The sequence below is a fragment of the Lingula anatina genome, chromosome 8 (genome assembly GCF_051362555.1).
Source record: "Lingula anatina isolate TDL-2025a chromosome 8, LinAna3.0, whole genome shotgun sequence".
NCBI lineage: Eukaryota > Metazoa > Brachiopoda > Lingulata > Lingulida > Lingulidae > Lingula > Lingula anatina.
The window spans coordinates 18378205-18392989 of NC_141774.1; the positions used below are offsets into that span (position 1 = coordinate 18378205).

Genomic DNA, 14785 nt, shown 5'->3' on the forward strand with positions numbered 1-14785 from the left:
TGTATTGGCCAATGACTTACGCTTGTGTAGATATCAGAGCCATAAATTCCTCCTCCGTTTTTACAACCCTCAGGGCATAATACTCTGAAAAGAATACATCAGGAAAGATGATTGATCTTGAAGGATATGTAGACTAAAAAAACTTTAAAAAAAAACATAACTTTGGGGAATTTTCAAACGCAGACAGCATACCTTTGAGAACAGCACAACAGAGTTTATCTATTCAGTCATTTACACTGAAACCCTCACCTGCACTTTTCCTGACCGTAGCGTACTTTACAGCTGTCCTCCCACGTCTGTCTGCAGTCCAAGGACAGGACACAGCCAAACTGACCGTCACCAAGATCCTGACAGGTCTCGAACGCCTCACATCCTCCGCATGCCTCAGAAGAACGCGCGATGCTGAAGCTTTGATCTATGTCACCGTAATGACTTAACAAATAGAACAAATTCGGTTATACAAAATTTGAAATGACTCAAACAGCGCAGACCTCCCCCCCCCCCCCCCAAAAAAAAAAAGAAAGACGATGTAATCCATCGGGAATATTGGGATACCCGAGTTCAGTTTAAACTTGTAATCATTTCTAACCCTGTATACTCTAAAATCGATTCAATAAAATTTATGAAGAACTGTTTGAGAAATTATATCCATTTACAAACAGGCAAACCATCGCCGTTGAAAATGTACCCTCTTTCGTTGGGTTGGTAATGAAAAAAAAAAGAAGGAAAAGATTTGTATATGTGAAACACCCACCCCATAGTACCAACACCATTCCTGTGTGTTCCAGCTAGTGAAGCCTGTTCTCCCTGAGCGACGACGGTGACGATTCCACCCTTGGCGAGATCGGCATTGGAGTGAACGGCTGCACGGCAAATAGAAGATGCCTATGATGAAAGAAATGATACGATTAAAGACATTGATAGCAAAAAAAGATAATGAGGAAAAGACACGAATGCTTGGCTGGTTTTTGTTGTACTTATCTTAGGCCTCATCCCCAATGACACCGTCGGTCCACCTTGATCGATCCAACTCTACGAGGACTCTTGCTGAATGCAATCAGTTGAACAGATTAACACGCCTCCTCCTGGCGTTAGGTGGAGTACAGAAAAGCTGGTGATTACACGAGTATGTGGGAAATAAGGGGGAGCTGTCATTCAGTTAAGCTGATTGCACTTAACGAAGAGCTGGGTCGAGCCACGTAGACCGACGGTGTCTATTCGAACGTGGTCTTAGGCTGTATTCTCAGAGGTTTTAGATCGATCTATCCCCGCGGGGAGTCTCACTAGATTACTGTCAGATAATCCGACTTAAATGTCCGTCCCGCCTACTACAAGCTGTAAGGGGGTAATTAACTTTCGTGTCCGCTCGGCTGACAGCTATTTAGCGTGAACCCCCAGGGAGTTAGGTCGATCTAAAGTAGATCGATCTAATCTCTGGAAATGGGGTCTTACAGATTACTGATCCCGATTGTAGACGTGTGAAAGTATGAAACCTAAAAATGACTGCTTTCTTTTGTTTTCTTTTGTGTGATCTTGAATGGAATTCGGTTAATCTGTCATGAAATAAATTACTCACAGTGCGGTATATATCAGTCCCCCACACCGAACTACCTCTCGTACACCCGGCTGGACACATCACACTAGATTAAGAAAATATAACAAAAATGAGGTCCTACACTCTTTGCGAGAGTTCAGTGCTTGCAAATTACACCTAGGTTATGAGAAAAATTAAATCTAATACTGGATGTTACGACGCAAATAACACCTAGATTCAATTAACACAGTACATACTCCACGCTTTTTCTACATGAATATTTTATGTAATTAATTTATTCATTTACTGCAATAATTTCGATAATATTTTGGTACAGATGCGCAATGACATAATTCTACGTATTATACGTACAGGCATGTTCCGTTCCTGTTGTAATCCTCACAAGAGTTGTCCCAATTCGCATTGCAGTCAAGCGGAAGTACACACGCCTTTTTGCCCTCCCCGACGTCGGTGCAGATTTCTCCAAGTTGACAGCCACCGCATTCATTCTCTTCCTCCAGAAAGGCAAAGGACGTCGATCTGGCTCCGGTGCTGAAGGATAGAAACAGGTTTGGTATATTATGTAATTTGTTTTTAGCTTCTAACAAGAAAATTTCTCGATTTCTATACTGTTTTGTAAAGTTCGAAACTCAGGTTAGTCGGTGCCTGTTTTAATAGCATCATTTGTTATATATAGTGGCGCAATAGCTGATGGTGCACTGAAAGTTATTAACAGAATCTGTTATTATGCTGTATATTACCTTAAACTTCACGTGATTTAGCACGTGTTTGGAATAAGATTTGGTGGAAACGCTGGTCTCGTTACATTATGCATTTAACGGGTGTTTGAAAATAGGATTTTCATTACTTAATGGAACCTTAGGCAGGGAGTTGGAATGGGTTTGAAAGCACATTTTTTGGTGGGAAAATGTCCGCCCTGAGTCAAGATTTGATTTACATACTATGCCATTTCTAAAGTTTGGTCAAATAAGGGCATATGCAGATTCACCCCCCCCCCCCCAAAAAAAAAAAAAAAAAAATATGCCGGGTACAGGCCAGTTAATGTACGTAAACTGTGACCTGGTACAAAACATTATGTGATAATACAAAGAAGTAATTATCTATACTTCCTTGGTATATGCAACCGCTTGTTTTTTCCAACCAAGAATTATATGTTTCATTGAAACGGATATTTACCTAAATTTAAGAGGAAAAGACTTATATTCATTTCCCTTTAAATGCTTGTTATTTCCAAGCCATGATGGTACGTTACACCGTGTCCACCATGTTTAAATCAGACCCTTTTCATGCCAATCAAATTACACCATTAAAACGGGATTGAACACTATTTAAGGGAAGGTAAATTATCCATTTCACATGAAATGCCCATAATTGCTGTCCTCTGGTATAAGACATGTAGGTGGTGATGGTCCGCCTGATTGCAACATTTAGTTAGGCGGGTGGTGAATGGTTTCGGTAGTAGGAGATGATGACTTATTATGTAAATTACAGAAAATAAGAACTGTGTTTGGTTATAGAGTCATATATTGGTAGTAATACGGATGGGGTGCGATCTTTCTGATCTCAAAAGGACGGGAAAACGGCCGGACTGACTGACTGATGGAGAGAAAAAAAGAATGAATGAAGAAAGGAAGATTGACAGACAAACAAACAGAAAAGTAAATTGGTGATCTTGTTACGTTGAGAACTTAAAAACATCACAATTTAAAGATAAAGCAAGTAATTTCCGAAAATTGGGGTCAATTTGTTGATAAGTGGGAGACGCGGGTGATGATGGAAGCAATAATTTGTCCAGAAATCTTCTCATTGAATGCCAGTATACGGGTTTATGACATGATGAATTGTAGAAGAAGCCGTTAATTGTTGAAACAGATGTAGTTGAAACAGGATACAATACAATACAGCCTACGCCATGAAAATTTCTCATCCACAAAAGAGGATCAATTCCTCAGAAAATATTTTGAAATCATTATGCTTTTCACGAACTCCCGTTCACATCTGTGAGATATGGAGAAAACGAAACTCAAAATTCCAAATTCACTTACGATTCTGAGCTGATCCCGTTCAGTGAGCTTCCAATGAAAAAACGTTTGTCCTCCGTACCCATAGCTGCGACAAAACCACCATCGGTGCCTGTGGCGTGTACATAGGCTCGGCAGATGGCGGAGTCCTGAGAAAAAAGAATAATATGGTTTAATTAGCCAATTCAATATGGAGGAAGACTGGGATGATCTGATTCACCACGTGGGACCCAATTGGTGGCGGATAGATCAAGACAGAAACAGGTGGTTTAGCTCCAAGGAGGGTTTCCTCAGTGCGCGGTTCTTCCTTTATTGATGTATTGATTGATTGATAATACAGATGAAGGGTCATCTATTGTCATAAAAATAAAATGGCAAAAAATAAAAAGAAATATTTTAAATGGAAGAAACTGTTGGGGAATTATATAACGAAAAGGATGTGACTGTGAAAATATTTCAGACAAGCTGTTTCGACACAATGGCATGGAATGTGTTACACAAGGATAAACAAAATGTGGCGAGTGTGTTAGTTGTGCCAGTGATGTGTTAGTTGTGCCAGTGATGTGTTAGTTGTGCCAGTGGTGTGTTAGTTGTGCCAGTGGTGTGTTAGTTGTGCCAGTGGTGTGTTAGTTGTGCCAGTGATGTGTTAGTTGTGCCAGTGGTGTGTTAGTTGTGCCAGTGGTGTGTTAGTTGTGCCAGTGGTGTGTTAGTTGTGCCAGTGATGTGTTAGTTGTGACAACGCTGATTGCGTTTGGTGTGATAGAATGAAATGGTTGTATAGAACTTCAGACTACTTACGCCAGTGTAGGTCCCCGTACCCCGGATTCTTTCTCCCAGATTGCATCCCTTAGGGCACATCACACTGAATGGCAAATGATTTGACAAAATTTAATGATAATTATTCAACAATTTCAAAGACATTTTTGTTTGTAAATTTTTAGTCTTTACAATGACGGAATCCAACCTTCATCCTTGTCTCAGGATTTTCACAGTCTTCGGTCCTAAGTTTAGAACAGCTTGTTATTAAATTGTCCTAAATATACCAAAGTCCATTTCTGTAACCCTTGCATGCCCTGGCATTGACAGTCTGTGTGGTTACGATTGTAAACATATTCCTATGAACATCAAATGAACAAAATGACGATGTCCCTTTACTAAGTGTGCAAAATCAGTGTATAAACCCCTGACAAGCCATATTAACCCTTAAAATAATTAAGCATATGGCAGACAGGTTCAACGATCTCACTTTTTGGGAGAGTTCAATGTTTAATTATTTTATAACCTATAAAATCAGATTGTCGAACTCCTTGATTAAGGACGAAAGCTTTTAAGGCAGCTCGTAGGCTACTTAAATGCAGCAACACACTTTTAAAATAAAAATAATAACTAAATATACGAACGCTTCGAACCTTATTGAATGTAAAACAGAATGCAACTTTCTGCACGTAAAAATGAACACCATGTGAATTAATTGTAAATATCACATCGTATATTGCAATCTACATCGTATTAACTTCGTGTAAAGCTCTACCTACTTGCACAAGCTGCTGGGGAACAATTCTCCGCACACTTCCTCCCACTTGGTGAAGCAATCAGCAGGTAACGAACATTGCTCTTCGCACCTATGAAGAGAAAACGTACAGTTTAGAATACATATGTTGCTCATTATGTTCTCCATGATGATTGACAACACTTTGACGCGTTACGTTCTTTCATTTTGTAATCCGTAGCTTTATCAGACTACTTGTTTATTCGTTCTACTTCATTCCTTCGTTCATTCCTGTACTAATCAATTAGTTTTTTACTAATCATGATTTGAACATTTATCTGTGCATTCCTTTATTTTATTGAATTTAATGTCAGTTAATTTATTGAGTTTTATGTCAATTTGATACTTTTTTTACAAACGACGTTCATATTCCTGAAGACTGGCATAAGAAAATGTCGAATTAAAACACACATACACACACACTCTAACACACACAAACACACTCAAGGTATTGCATGACCATCTCTGTGTGGTGGGATCAACTATATCCGGAAACCATCGGTTGTCTTTGTAACCACAAATGAGACACAGAATTAGCCGAAGTTTACGGAAAAGGTGCGACCGATTTTTTCACAAGAATGACCCAACGTAGATGAATATCTTTGTTTCTATTTTACTTTCATAAGGCTGGAGAACTCAAACTCTGGCTTATCGTAGAGCTGTTATCTAGGCGCTGATTCATTTTTAATACGGATAAAATGTCAGCAGGCAACAAGTGACAGTGACCCCCTATACTCACTACCTTGTTCAGTTCCTCCCCAAAAAACATGCATATGCACAACACTGGTGAATGTACAGAGCTACATGTATGTTTTTGTAATTCAAAACCAAATGTTGAATTTCGTGTGTATCCGTTGTCAATAAGGGGGTTTGAAACATTATATGCTGGGCACAGGCGAGAGCGATGAAAGCCATGCACGCGAAATAACGTCTTTGGTAAGCTCTGAAATCATGCCCCGGTTTGACGAAAGTCAGGGCCCATGTAACCATTACATTCACATTGGTTAGGGTTAACATGACGCAAGTTGGTCATTTTTTAGACGGAGCTTACCCGTACAAATTAATGGAAACCGGAGTTCGTATTTCTCAGTCTCAGTCACGTCACTCCGACCTAAATGTCTTTATTACTATTTATATCTGCTTAATTTCATTTTACCATTTTACTTTACTTAATTTTACTTCATCTAAGCAAATTTACTTTACTTAACTTGTATTGCCCACCCTGGCCACACCGCTAAATGAGGCAAAGATGAACTGATCAATGTGTAATGATTAAAACTGGATTTAAATATCAACGATCATACAGAGACTAACTTACATGTATTTTCAGTCAACAGGCAGTCGGATTGATTTTACCGACAAAAACGACAATGTCAACAGCAGAAACAATTATAAACTGTAACAATGTGGACAGGTGGCAAATATTCATTAGGTAACAGGAGTTGCTGACCGTTACGATGCTGATCGTTATTGTTCCAGTTTTTAACCAGCCCGCCCCTCCGCTGTTGTTTTCGCACCGGTTTGTCGAGTACGGAGTCCTCAAGATCACAGGTCTGTGATGTCTTAGATGGAAGTTAGTTCTGAGATAAAATCTTTGATACGATCTTTCCTACGCTTTGGTTAACTTGGTCGCTTCCGCCTAAGACGGGAGTTCCAAGGTGTGTATAATTTGCTTCATCATGATTATTAATCAACTAATGAGGTTTTGCAAAATTTGACTAACACTTTCGCCTGTGTAATCCTTTACATATGTGCGTGATGCGTGGCTATGATTAAACCTGGTACGGGCAAAAAATGTCCTCACTCAAATAAATTGTTTTAAAATTAATTCTTAATACGTTGAAGATGTTACAGAATAATATTTTCGTATTTATTTAAATGCGCAACGTCAACTTAACCATTCTCATCCATAAAAAGGCGTGGATTCTAAATGCGTGCAACAAATTTATTTTGTCGTTTTCGTGGTCTTTACCGTTTATATATATATTTTTTCATTTTATAATTTCCCTTTTTATTCTTAAGAACACGGCGAGGCTTAATGATTTTTTTCTTCATATAAACTAATATTAAACCAATATTAAAAAGTAACTGCGCTTCAGTAAAAATACCTGTCTTGCTTTTATAAATATGCTACCGTCTCTTTGTAAATAGTTTTACTTCATCTACTTACCTGGCTCGCAAAATATACACAGCGACGAGCAAAGCGTACGCTATCGCTTTCATCCTCTTTCTTCGTTCCTTTACTGGTTTTCGAATCAGTAGTCAGTTTGTGTTGTTCTATCCAACAGAAATCAGCGAAAAGTTGGTTCACAAAGATCAATTCTGAAATTTTCTTTGGCAAGTTTTCGGCACAGAAGGTAGTCAGTACTTGGGTGCTACCGCGCCAAACGGAAAATGACCTCTCAAAGCACACTCACTCTCTTTTCGTTCAGCTATCTACTGGTAAATCAGCGATCGGATGAGCATGCGCAGTCCCGTGTCAGCAATCTACTGACCTCAGGTTTGTGAGTAGTTATCTTTTCTCTCTTTCTCCTCTGACGTCATCCACGCACTCAATCAGAAGAAATCTTTGTGGTCCGTTTCACAAAGTAAGTTTAGACCGAAACTTCGTCTTAACTTTATAAGACCGAAAATCTTGGTACGCTTCTGTTAGGATAAATCTTAGCTCCACTAAACCATTACTTATCATATGAAAAGACTCAAGTTTCCTCAACTTGAACTACCCGCACTTCTAATTTACTGGATCAAAGTTTATTGATGATATTTATTTTAAAGTCAAGACCAACATTCGGTCGAACGTTTCTTTGTGGAAACATCCCCCTATCTTATTGCCATCAGTGACCCGCAAGGATTGTCAACCCACACGTGTCTTCCCGCATCTACTTACTGCCGTTCGCGGAAAACAAGACCCGTTATCTCATAGCCGAGTTGGTTGCAACTACCGCGACTTCTTCCTGCTTTCACCGGCCCAGCGACGCGTACCGAACTCGCTGTCCGTAAAAAGTTTTATGTTTGAGACTATGGTCATGGTATTACGCTTATGTAAACATAAAAATGTGTAATAAAGAAACAGATAAATTGATAAATAGAAATAGATAGATTGAAATAAAAAAATAGAAATTGATGAATAATTCAAGTTTTGCGGTGATTTAAGATAAGATTATATAAAAAATATCAATATTGCAATCTGATTAATGTTTTTAGGTTCACAGATTTGTCGCAATTTACACAGTACTTGGCAAGGTTCATTTATCAATACATTTTAGTGCACATTTGTTTAAGTTTTTCACACCTATCCGATCACATTGTGTAATTCAAATTAATTTTGAATTATTATTTTTGTTATTCCCACTCTAATTCATGTTGATATAAACACCATTATTATGAATATATTGTTAAAACAATCAAAAATAATTTTTTTGCAGCAAAACGGCACTCTATAAAGCATATTCATAACGGCACACCGGTGTCACAGTTAAATCATAATTTCTTTTCACCATAGTGGCTATTATCCACTAATCTAAGATAATTAACTGCCAGGCGATCTTATTGTCGGTTATCTCAGAGATCTGTTCTACTTGAAAGCCCGTGACGTCATGGTGTTACGTCATCAGCAGGTCTCCGGTAAGCAGGTACCTTCAGTTTGGTAATTATCCTAATGTGCGTCATTGTCTCAGTACAGTAGAATATAGTGGCATTCCCTGCGTGTTGCATTCGCTGAATAAAGAGAGGAAAACAGGTTTTGGAAATTATTGGGCGGGGTGGGTAGGAAGAGGGGGTCATTAATGATACGGGTTTTTCTTCTTCATTGTCACATTTTTATGAATGCCCGTTTGATGCGATTTGAATATGAAGCTACAAACACTGGAAATATTGTCGGTAGAAACATCGCTTTATCTTCAAAACATACATGTATGTCATATTTTATCCTAGTGGTGCTTCAAGAGGAGGAGCACACCAATGATTCTGATTCCAGCTGAAGGACCAACTTTCATTTAAAGCTAAGATCTAATATACCGTTTATTAGATCTTAGTTTAAAGTTATTTCGTGAAACCTGTCTCGTCCCCTGGACTGAGCAGCGTCACGCCGAGTGTGCTGTGACCATATCAACCCTTCACGCCGCCGCAGTCATGCAGACACTTACCTTTAACCAGGGACGCGTACCATGACACTACTTTATTTAAACAAAACATTCGGCTAAACATCGGCCTATCCCTTTTAACTTGACGATAAAGTTTATGAAACAGTGCCACAGTAACATTTCCTCAACCAGGGGTCTTCTCATTCTTCTCTAGTTGTTACACAATTAGATGAAGGTCTTTCGTTCAATTTGGCACATTCAGCAAGACCTCTGGTAAAGTGAATTTGCTGCCCTCCATTCACTGTCGTATCCAAGATGTTGCTTGGGGTGGGACAAAAACTGCCTTTCCTAGTTTTTTTTTTTTTGGTAGATATATAATTATATGTCATTACATATTAACAATCACACGTTGGGATCAGGGATGAAAATTGCTTGGGATTCTCTTGTTCTTCTTGTTGATATGTTTTTTTTTAATTTTTTTTTTTTGAGGGGGAGGGGCGCCCGTGGCCCACTTTGTCCGCTCTCCAATTTCCCATTGATCTACTCTCTTTGAATTGGTTAAAATAAAGTATACAGCAGATACTTCATTTGCAATCTCATCAGTAATAATTAGTAGGCCTTTTGATTAATTCTGACACACGGTCTTGTCTTGAGGTACGGCCTTAAGGGCATAAAGGTCTCCAGTAAGCAGTTACCTTCAGTTTGAAGGATTAGTTCATAAACCATCAACGACATTATGTTTTGGAGCTGCTTTTACTTGAAAATAAAAAGGGTGCCAGATGCTTTAAACACTGGCGCCGTTTTCTGTACACGCGCCCGCTGTTGGCGCAACACAAGAACCATTATGTTTCATCAATTTTTTCTTTTATTTATTTATTTATTTATTTATTTGTTTGTTAGTTTCTTTGTTTGTGATTTTTTTTTGCGCTGTACTCAGCATTGTTGACGGCGGTAGGGAAATCATAGCAAACTGTCATATCAGATATCCCTTGCCAGGTTATACAGGTGCTAGTGTCCTAATACTTACGTCATGGCACGTGCGTTATCGTCGCGAAGCACTGGGTTCTGCCACGCGTGGATTGGCGCTGTTCCCGACCACTGACCACCTGGCAGCTTTGGTCTGCTGGACAACAACGCTTGACCAACGGCGGGTGCCTCCGATGTCAAAAACAACGAACAACGATAAGTATCTACAACAACAACGACGACTGAAGGAGTTCAAAAACTTGTTTGGCGATACTCCGCTTCACTGTTTGTGCTGACGCAGATTGGAGTCCTAGATACATTGCACGTATAATAAGCAATTTTATCAATTAAAAAAGTAGTATTTTATAATATACGGTTTCAATCATTTTAATTTATACTCTTTTTCCTACTCATTTTTTTTTGTTCCAAGATCTTGTCCGTTCATAACACTTTAATTACTGAATGTAGATGATATTATGTGGGAGTACTGTGGGCAATATGATAATTACACTCTCTACAATTGAGTTTTTCGTGTTTTAAGCGACATATGCTATTTCTCAACATGTAAAAATTAAAATTTCGAATTCCCTTCTTTCATTAGAAGATATTTCAAATTCAGAAGTAAACTGCCCTCCCCCGACTCACACTCCCTCTATCCCATTTTAATTTTAAACAAGGCAGCAAAGCTGTCAAATGTACAGACAAAAAACAGAAAAAATTAAACTGCAAATTCAACATCAAATTTTAATTATGCTCAACAGGTAATACCAATGTTAGTAAAATGTGAAACAAGCATAAGGCTTCAGGCCCATGGGAGTTCAAGTTCACACTTTGAAAATGTAAAACTTCCAGAAAAAGAAGTCAATTAGACTGCTTTTCCAACTTAGGCTGCATTTTAGTCCTGTATTTCTTTTTTGAAAGTTTGGCAATCATAAGTAACATGGTTTTCCCATAATGGTCATCATGGCAGCAGCACCCAAAATTGTGTTTTCTTCTATTCTGATGCAATATTACATAATGGTTAACAGCATAATGACAATCAATTTTTAATAACAAAATATATGTATCATGGATTTTCAGAAAATGTGACTAGCCTGGGTCTTCAAGCCTGTGGAACTTCAAAGTCACACCTTGAAAATGCCAATATGTGAAAAATTAAATTTTCACAAAAAACTGTTTATCTGGCAGATTGCATTGCCTACTGAAGCTGTATTTTAGTCCCATGTTTCTTTCCTGTAAGTTTGAGAACAGTAAGTGACATGGTTTTTCTTAAAAGATAATCATGGGAGCAGTGCCCAAAATAGGTTTTTTTCAAATTTTGATGCAATATTACATAATGTTTAACAGCATAATGACCATCAATTTTTAATAATAAAATATTAGTATCATGGATATTCAGAAAATGTGACTAGCAAAGGTCTTCAGGCCCATGGAACTTCAAAGTCACAACTTGAAAATGCCAAAATGTAAACAAGACAGCACTGTTCTGAAATGTTTTTTTCCCTATTTTTAACAATTTTTAACATAAAACAAAATTAACAGTTTACTGCCATTTTTATATGATCAACTAAGAAAATTGATGAGATGGGAAAAGTATCAATAGAGCAGTGTTAAATGTCCAATTTCTTCCATTCTGAGATTATGAACATAGTGAATGATTGACTCTGACAAATTGCAATGATATGAGTTTATTTCCATTTTTGAAACTTTATTACACAATACACAATAACATGTTTACCATCATTTTTACAAAATCAACTAACAATGTTGTAAAGATGCAGGAAATGTCAAACAAACACTTTAACGTATCTTATTAGTTTAAAAATGAGACTGTTAACATGCCTAAAAATTGAATCTGAGGAAATGTGAAAAAACAGCATACCTTCTAAAATAATGGCACGATTATGCTGATTTACGAACTCAACCTGCATTTTAGTAAAATTGACCACTCCTGTGACTTTCATGACAATTGGCCCGTCTGTTTTTCTTATATTGTGTTTACAGTGTTGCATATATGCTGAAAAGTGTAAAAAACAGCATAACTAGTAAAATGGTGGCCCGATCATGCCGATTTTCGAACTTGACCTGCGTTTTAGTAAGATTGATTACTCCTGTGACTTTCATGACAACAGGTCTATCGGTTTTCCTTGAAATGTGTTAACAGTGTTGCATATATGCTGAAAAGTGAAAAAACAGCATAACTACTAAAATGGTGGCCCGATCATGCCGATTTTCGAACTTGATCTGCGTTTTAGTAAGACTGATTACTCCTGTGAGTTTCATGACAACAGGCCTATCGGTTTTCCTTGAAATGTGTTAACAGTGTTGCATATATGCTAAAAAGTGAAAAAACAGCATAAATTCTACAATAATGGCCCGATCATGCTGATTTTCGAACTTGACCTGCGTTTTATGAATATTAGTCAGCTCTGTAAATATAAAGCCAAAAAGTAAAACTGTCTTCCACTTATGGTGTTAACGCTGAAAGTGCACGGCGACGGCGACGGCGACGGCGACATGATCGGCGACGGCGACGGCGACGACAGACGCAGGTGATGGCAATATGTACAGACACATCTGTGTCTGTACATAAAAAGCTATGGCAGTACATGGGTCAGTTTAGACCTTAAATCCGTTTTTAGCTTATAGCAAGCAGTTGGCTCGCATTTAAGTTTGCTCACCTACTGCAACTCCCGTCACAGTGCAGGGGCGAATCCAGGATTATTTGAAAGGGGTGGGGGGGTCCGCAGATGCGAATCCGACCCCCTCCCCCCGGTTAATGTGGGTTCGAGGCCCGGTGAAGGGCCCCGATTTTTTTTTTGGGGGGGGGGGGTGGGGGTGGGGGGTGGGGGGGATTTTAGACGGAGAACGGTGCCATTTGGTAAAGTTTAGTACTTTAGTTAGTCAACTAAAGGTTTAGTACTTCAGCTAGTCAAAATTCTTATTCCAAGAGGGGAATATTAGTGTGATTTTTTTCAGAAACTGAAGGGGGGGGGGGGGGGGGGAGGGGGTCTGTGCACCCGTAATATGAAGTTTGTGGTACACATGATGACAAAAACGTTTATTAGATATGGAATGGGTTTATTTCATTCTTACTTACAGATGCCCATTTCGGACTAGAGGATCAGAGAGGCGATACCGCCTCCGAATATTGTATCACCATCTGGAGCAAGCGCATTCGTATAGACCCCCACATACACAAAATAAGGGACACAGCCACCAGTCTTGTGCTTGACAAGCTGTAAACATGCAATCAACAAGAATTTTCAATATATGCAAAAAATATATGAAACTAAAAATGGTACAATCAAATTTGAGTTCATCGTAAGGTAGGTGAAAGGTCATTTTCAAGGTCACAGTAAATTGCCAGTATATGACTTCCTATTCAAGTTCAATAGTAACTATGGACCTATCTCTGCCAGTTTTGGAGATATAAGGGAAGCAAAATTTGCAAAGTTCAGTTCATGGTGAAAAGTAGGTCAAAGGTCAATTTTAAGGTCACATTTAGATTGCCAGTATATGACTTCCAATTCAAGTTCAATAGTAACTATGGACCTATCTCTGCCAGGTTTGGAGTTAAAAGAGAAAGAAATTAGCAGAGTTCAGTTCATGATAAAAAGTGGGTCAAAGGTCAATTTCAAGGTCACACTTAGATTGCCAGTATATGACTTCCTATTCAACTTCAATAGTAACTATGGACCTATCTCTGCCAGTTTTGGAGATATAAGGGAAGCAAAATTTGCAAAGTTCAGTTCATGGTGAAAAGTAGGTCAAAGGTCAATTTTAAGGTCACATTTAGATTGCCAGTATATGACTTCCTATTCAAGTTCAACAGTAACCATGGACCTATCTCTGCCAGTTTTGGAGATAAAAGGGAAGCAAAATTTGCAAAGTTCAGTTCATGGTGAAAAGTAGGTCAAAGGTCAATTTTAAGGTCACATTTAGATTGCCAGTATATGACTTCCTATTCAACTTCAATAGTAACTATGGACATATCTCTGCCAGTTTTGGAGATAAAAGGGAAGCAAAATTTGCAAAGTTCAGTTCATGGTGAAAAGTAGGTCAAAGGTCAATTTCAAGGTCACATTTGGATTGCCAGTATATGACTTCCTATTCAACTTCAATAGTAACTTTGGACCTATCTCTGCCAGTTTTGGAGATATAAGGGACTAAATGTTATCATTTTGGAGTTACCATAATGTGCCATAAATTTCCTACAGAAAAGATTAATTAAAATAAAGAAAACATCATTTTGGTCAAAATTCTTAAAATAAGAGGTGCTCTGAAGTTCCAGAAGTTCAAATTTGATGAAATAATGTCATTTTTGACCACAAGTTGTCTGCTTTGCCAAGCCTTATGTACTATTTTTCCAGAGTTCAAAATTTATTATCCATTACCGTACTGCACATTTTGCTTTCACCACCAACATGTACTTTTTGATACAGCGTAACTTGAAAACCGTATGGAATACAAAAAAACGGAGACCACATCCAGTGTTGGGCTTTACATGCTCTACAAAATGCAAAAAAGAATGGGTCTCTAGCATTAACGGTTCCCGAATTAGAGACAGTTTTCAGTTTCGGTACTTTATGGCCGCTTCTCCCGTGAAAAT

General features: G+C 38.3%; 1 protein-coding gene across 1 annotated transcript in view; it reads right to left on the reverse strand.

The window, feature by feature from the left end:
- LOC106170475 (uncharacterized) overlaps positions 1 to 7585 on the reverse strand; it is a 23639-nt gene extending 16054 nt beyond the window's left edge. Inside the window, exons 1-9 of the mRNA XM_087019295.1 lie at positions 7296 to 7585; positions 5112 to 5198; positions 4375 to 4438; positions 3601 to 3725; positions 1907 to 2086; positions 1577 to 1640; positions 755 to 885; positions 250 to 432; positions 21 to 84 (exon numbers count right to left, since the gene is read on the reverse strand). Of these exons, the coding sequence (XP_086875421.1) occupies positions 21 to 84; positions 250 to 432; positions 755 to 885; positions 1577 to 1640; positions 1907 to 2086; positions 3601 to 3725; positions 4375 to 4438; positions 5112 to 5198; positions 7296 to 7348 (951 nt within the window). The 5' untranslated portion in view covers positions 7349 to 7585. The remainder of the gene's footprint in view (positions 1 to 20; positions 85 to 249; positions 433 to 754; positions 886 to 1576; positions 1641 to 1906; positions 2087 to 3600; positions 3726 to 4374; positions 4439 to 5111; positions 5199 to 7295) is intronic.
- Between the last annotated feature and the right edge of the window lie 7200 nt (positions 7586 to 14785).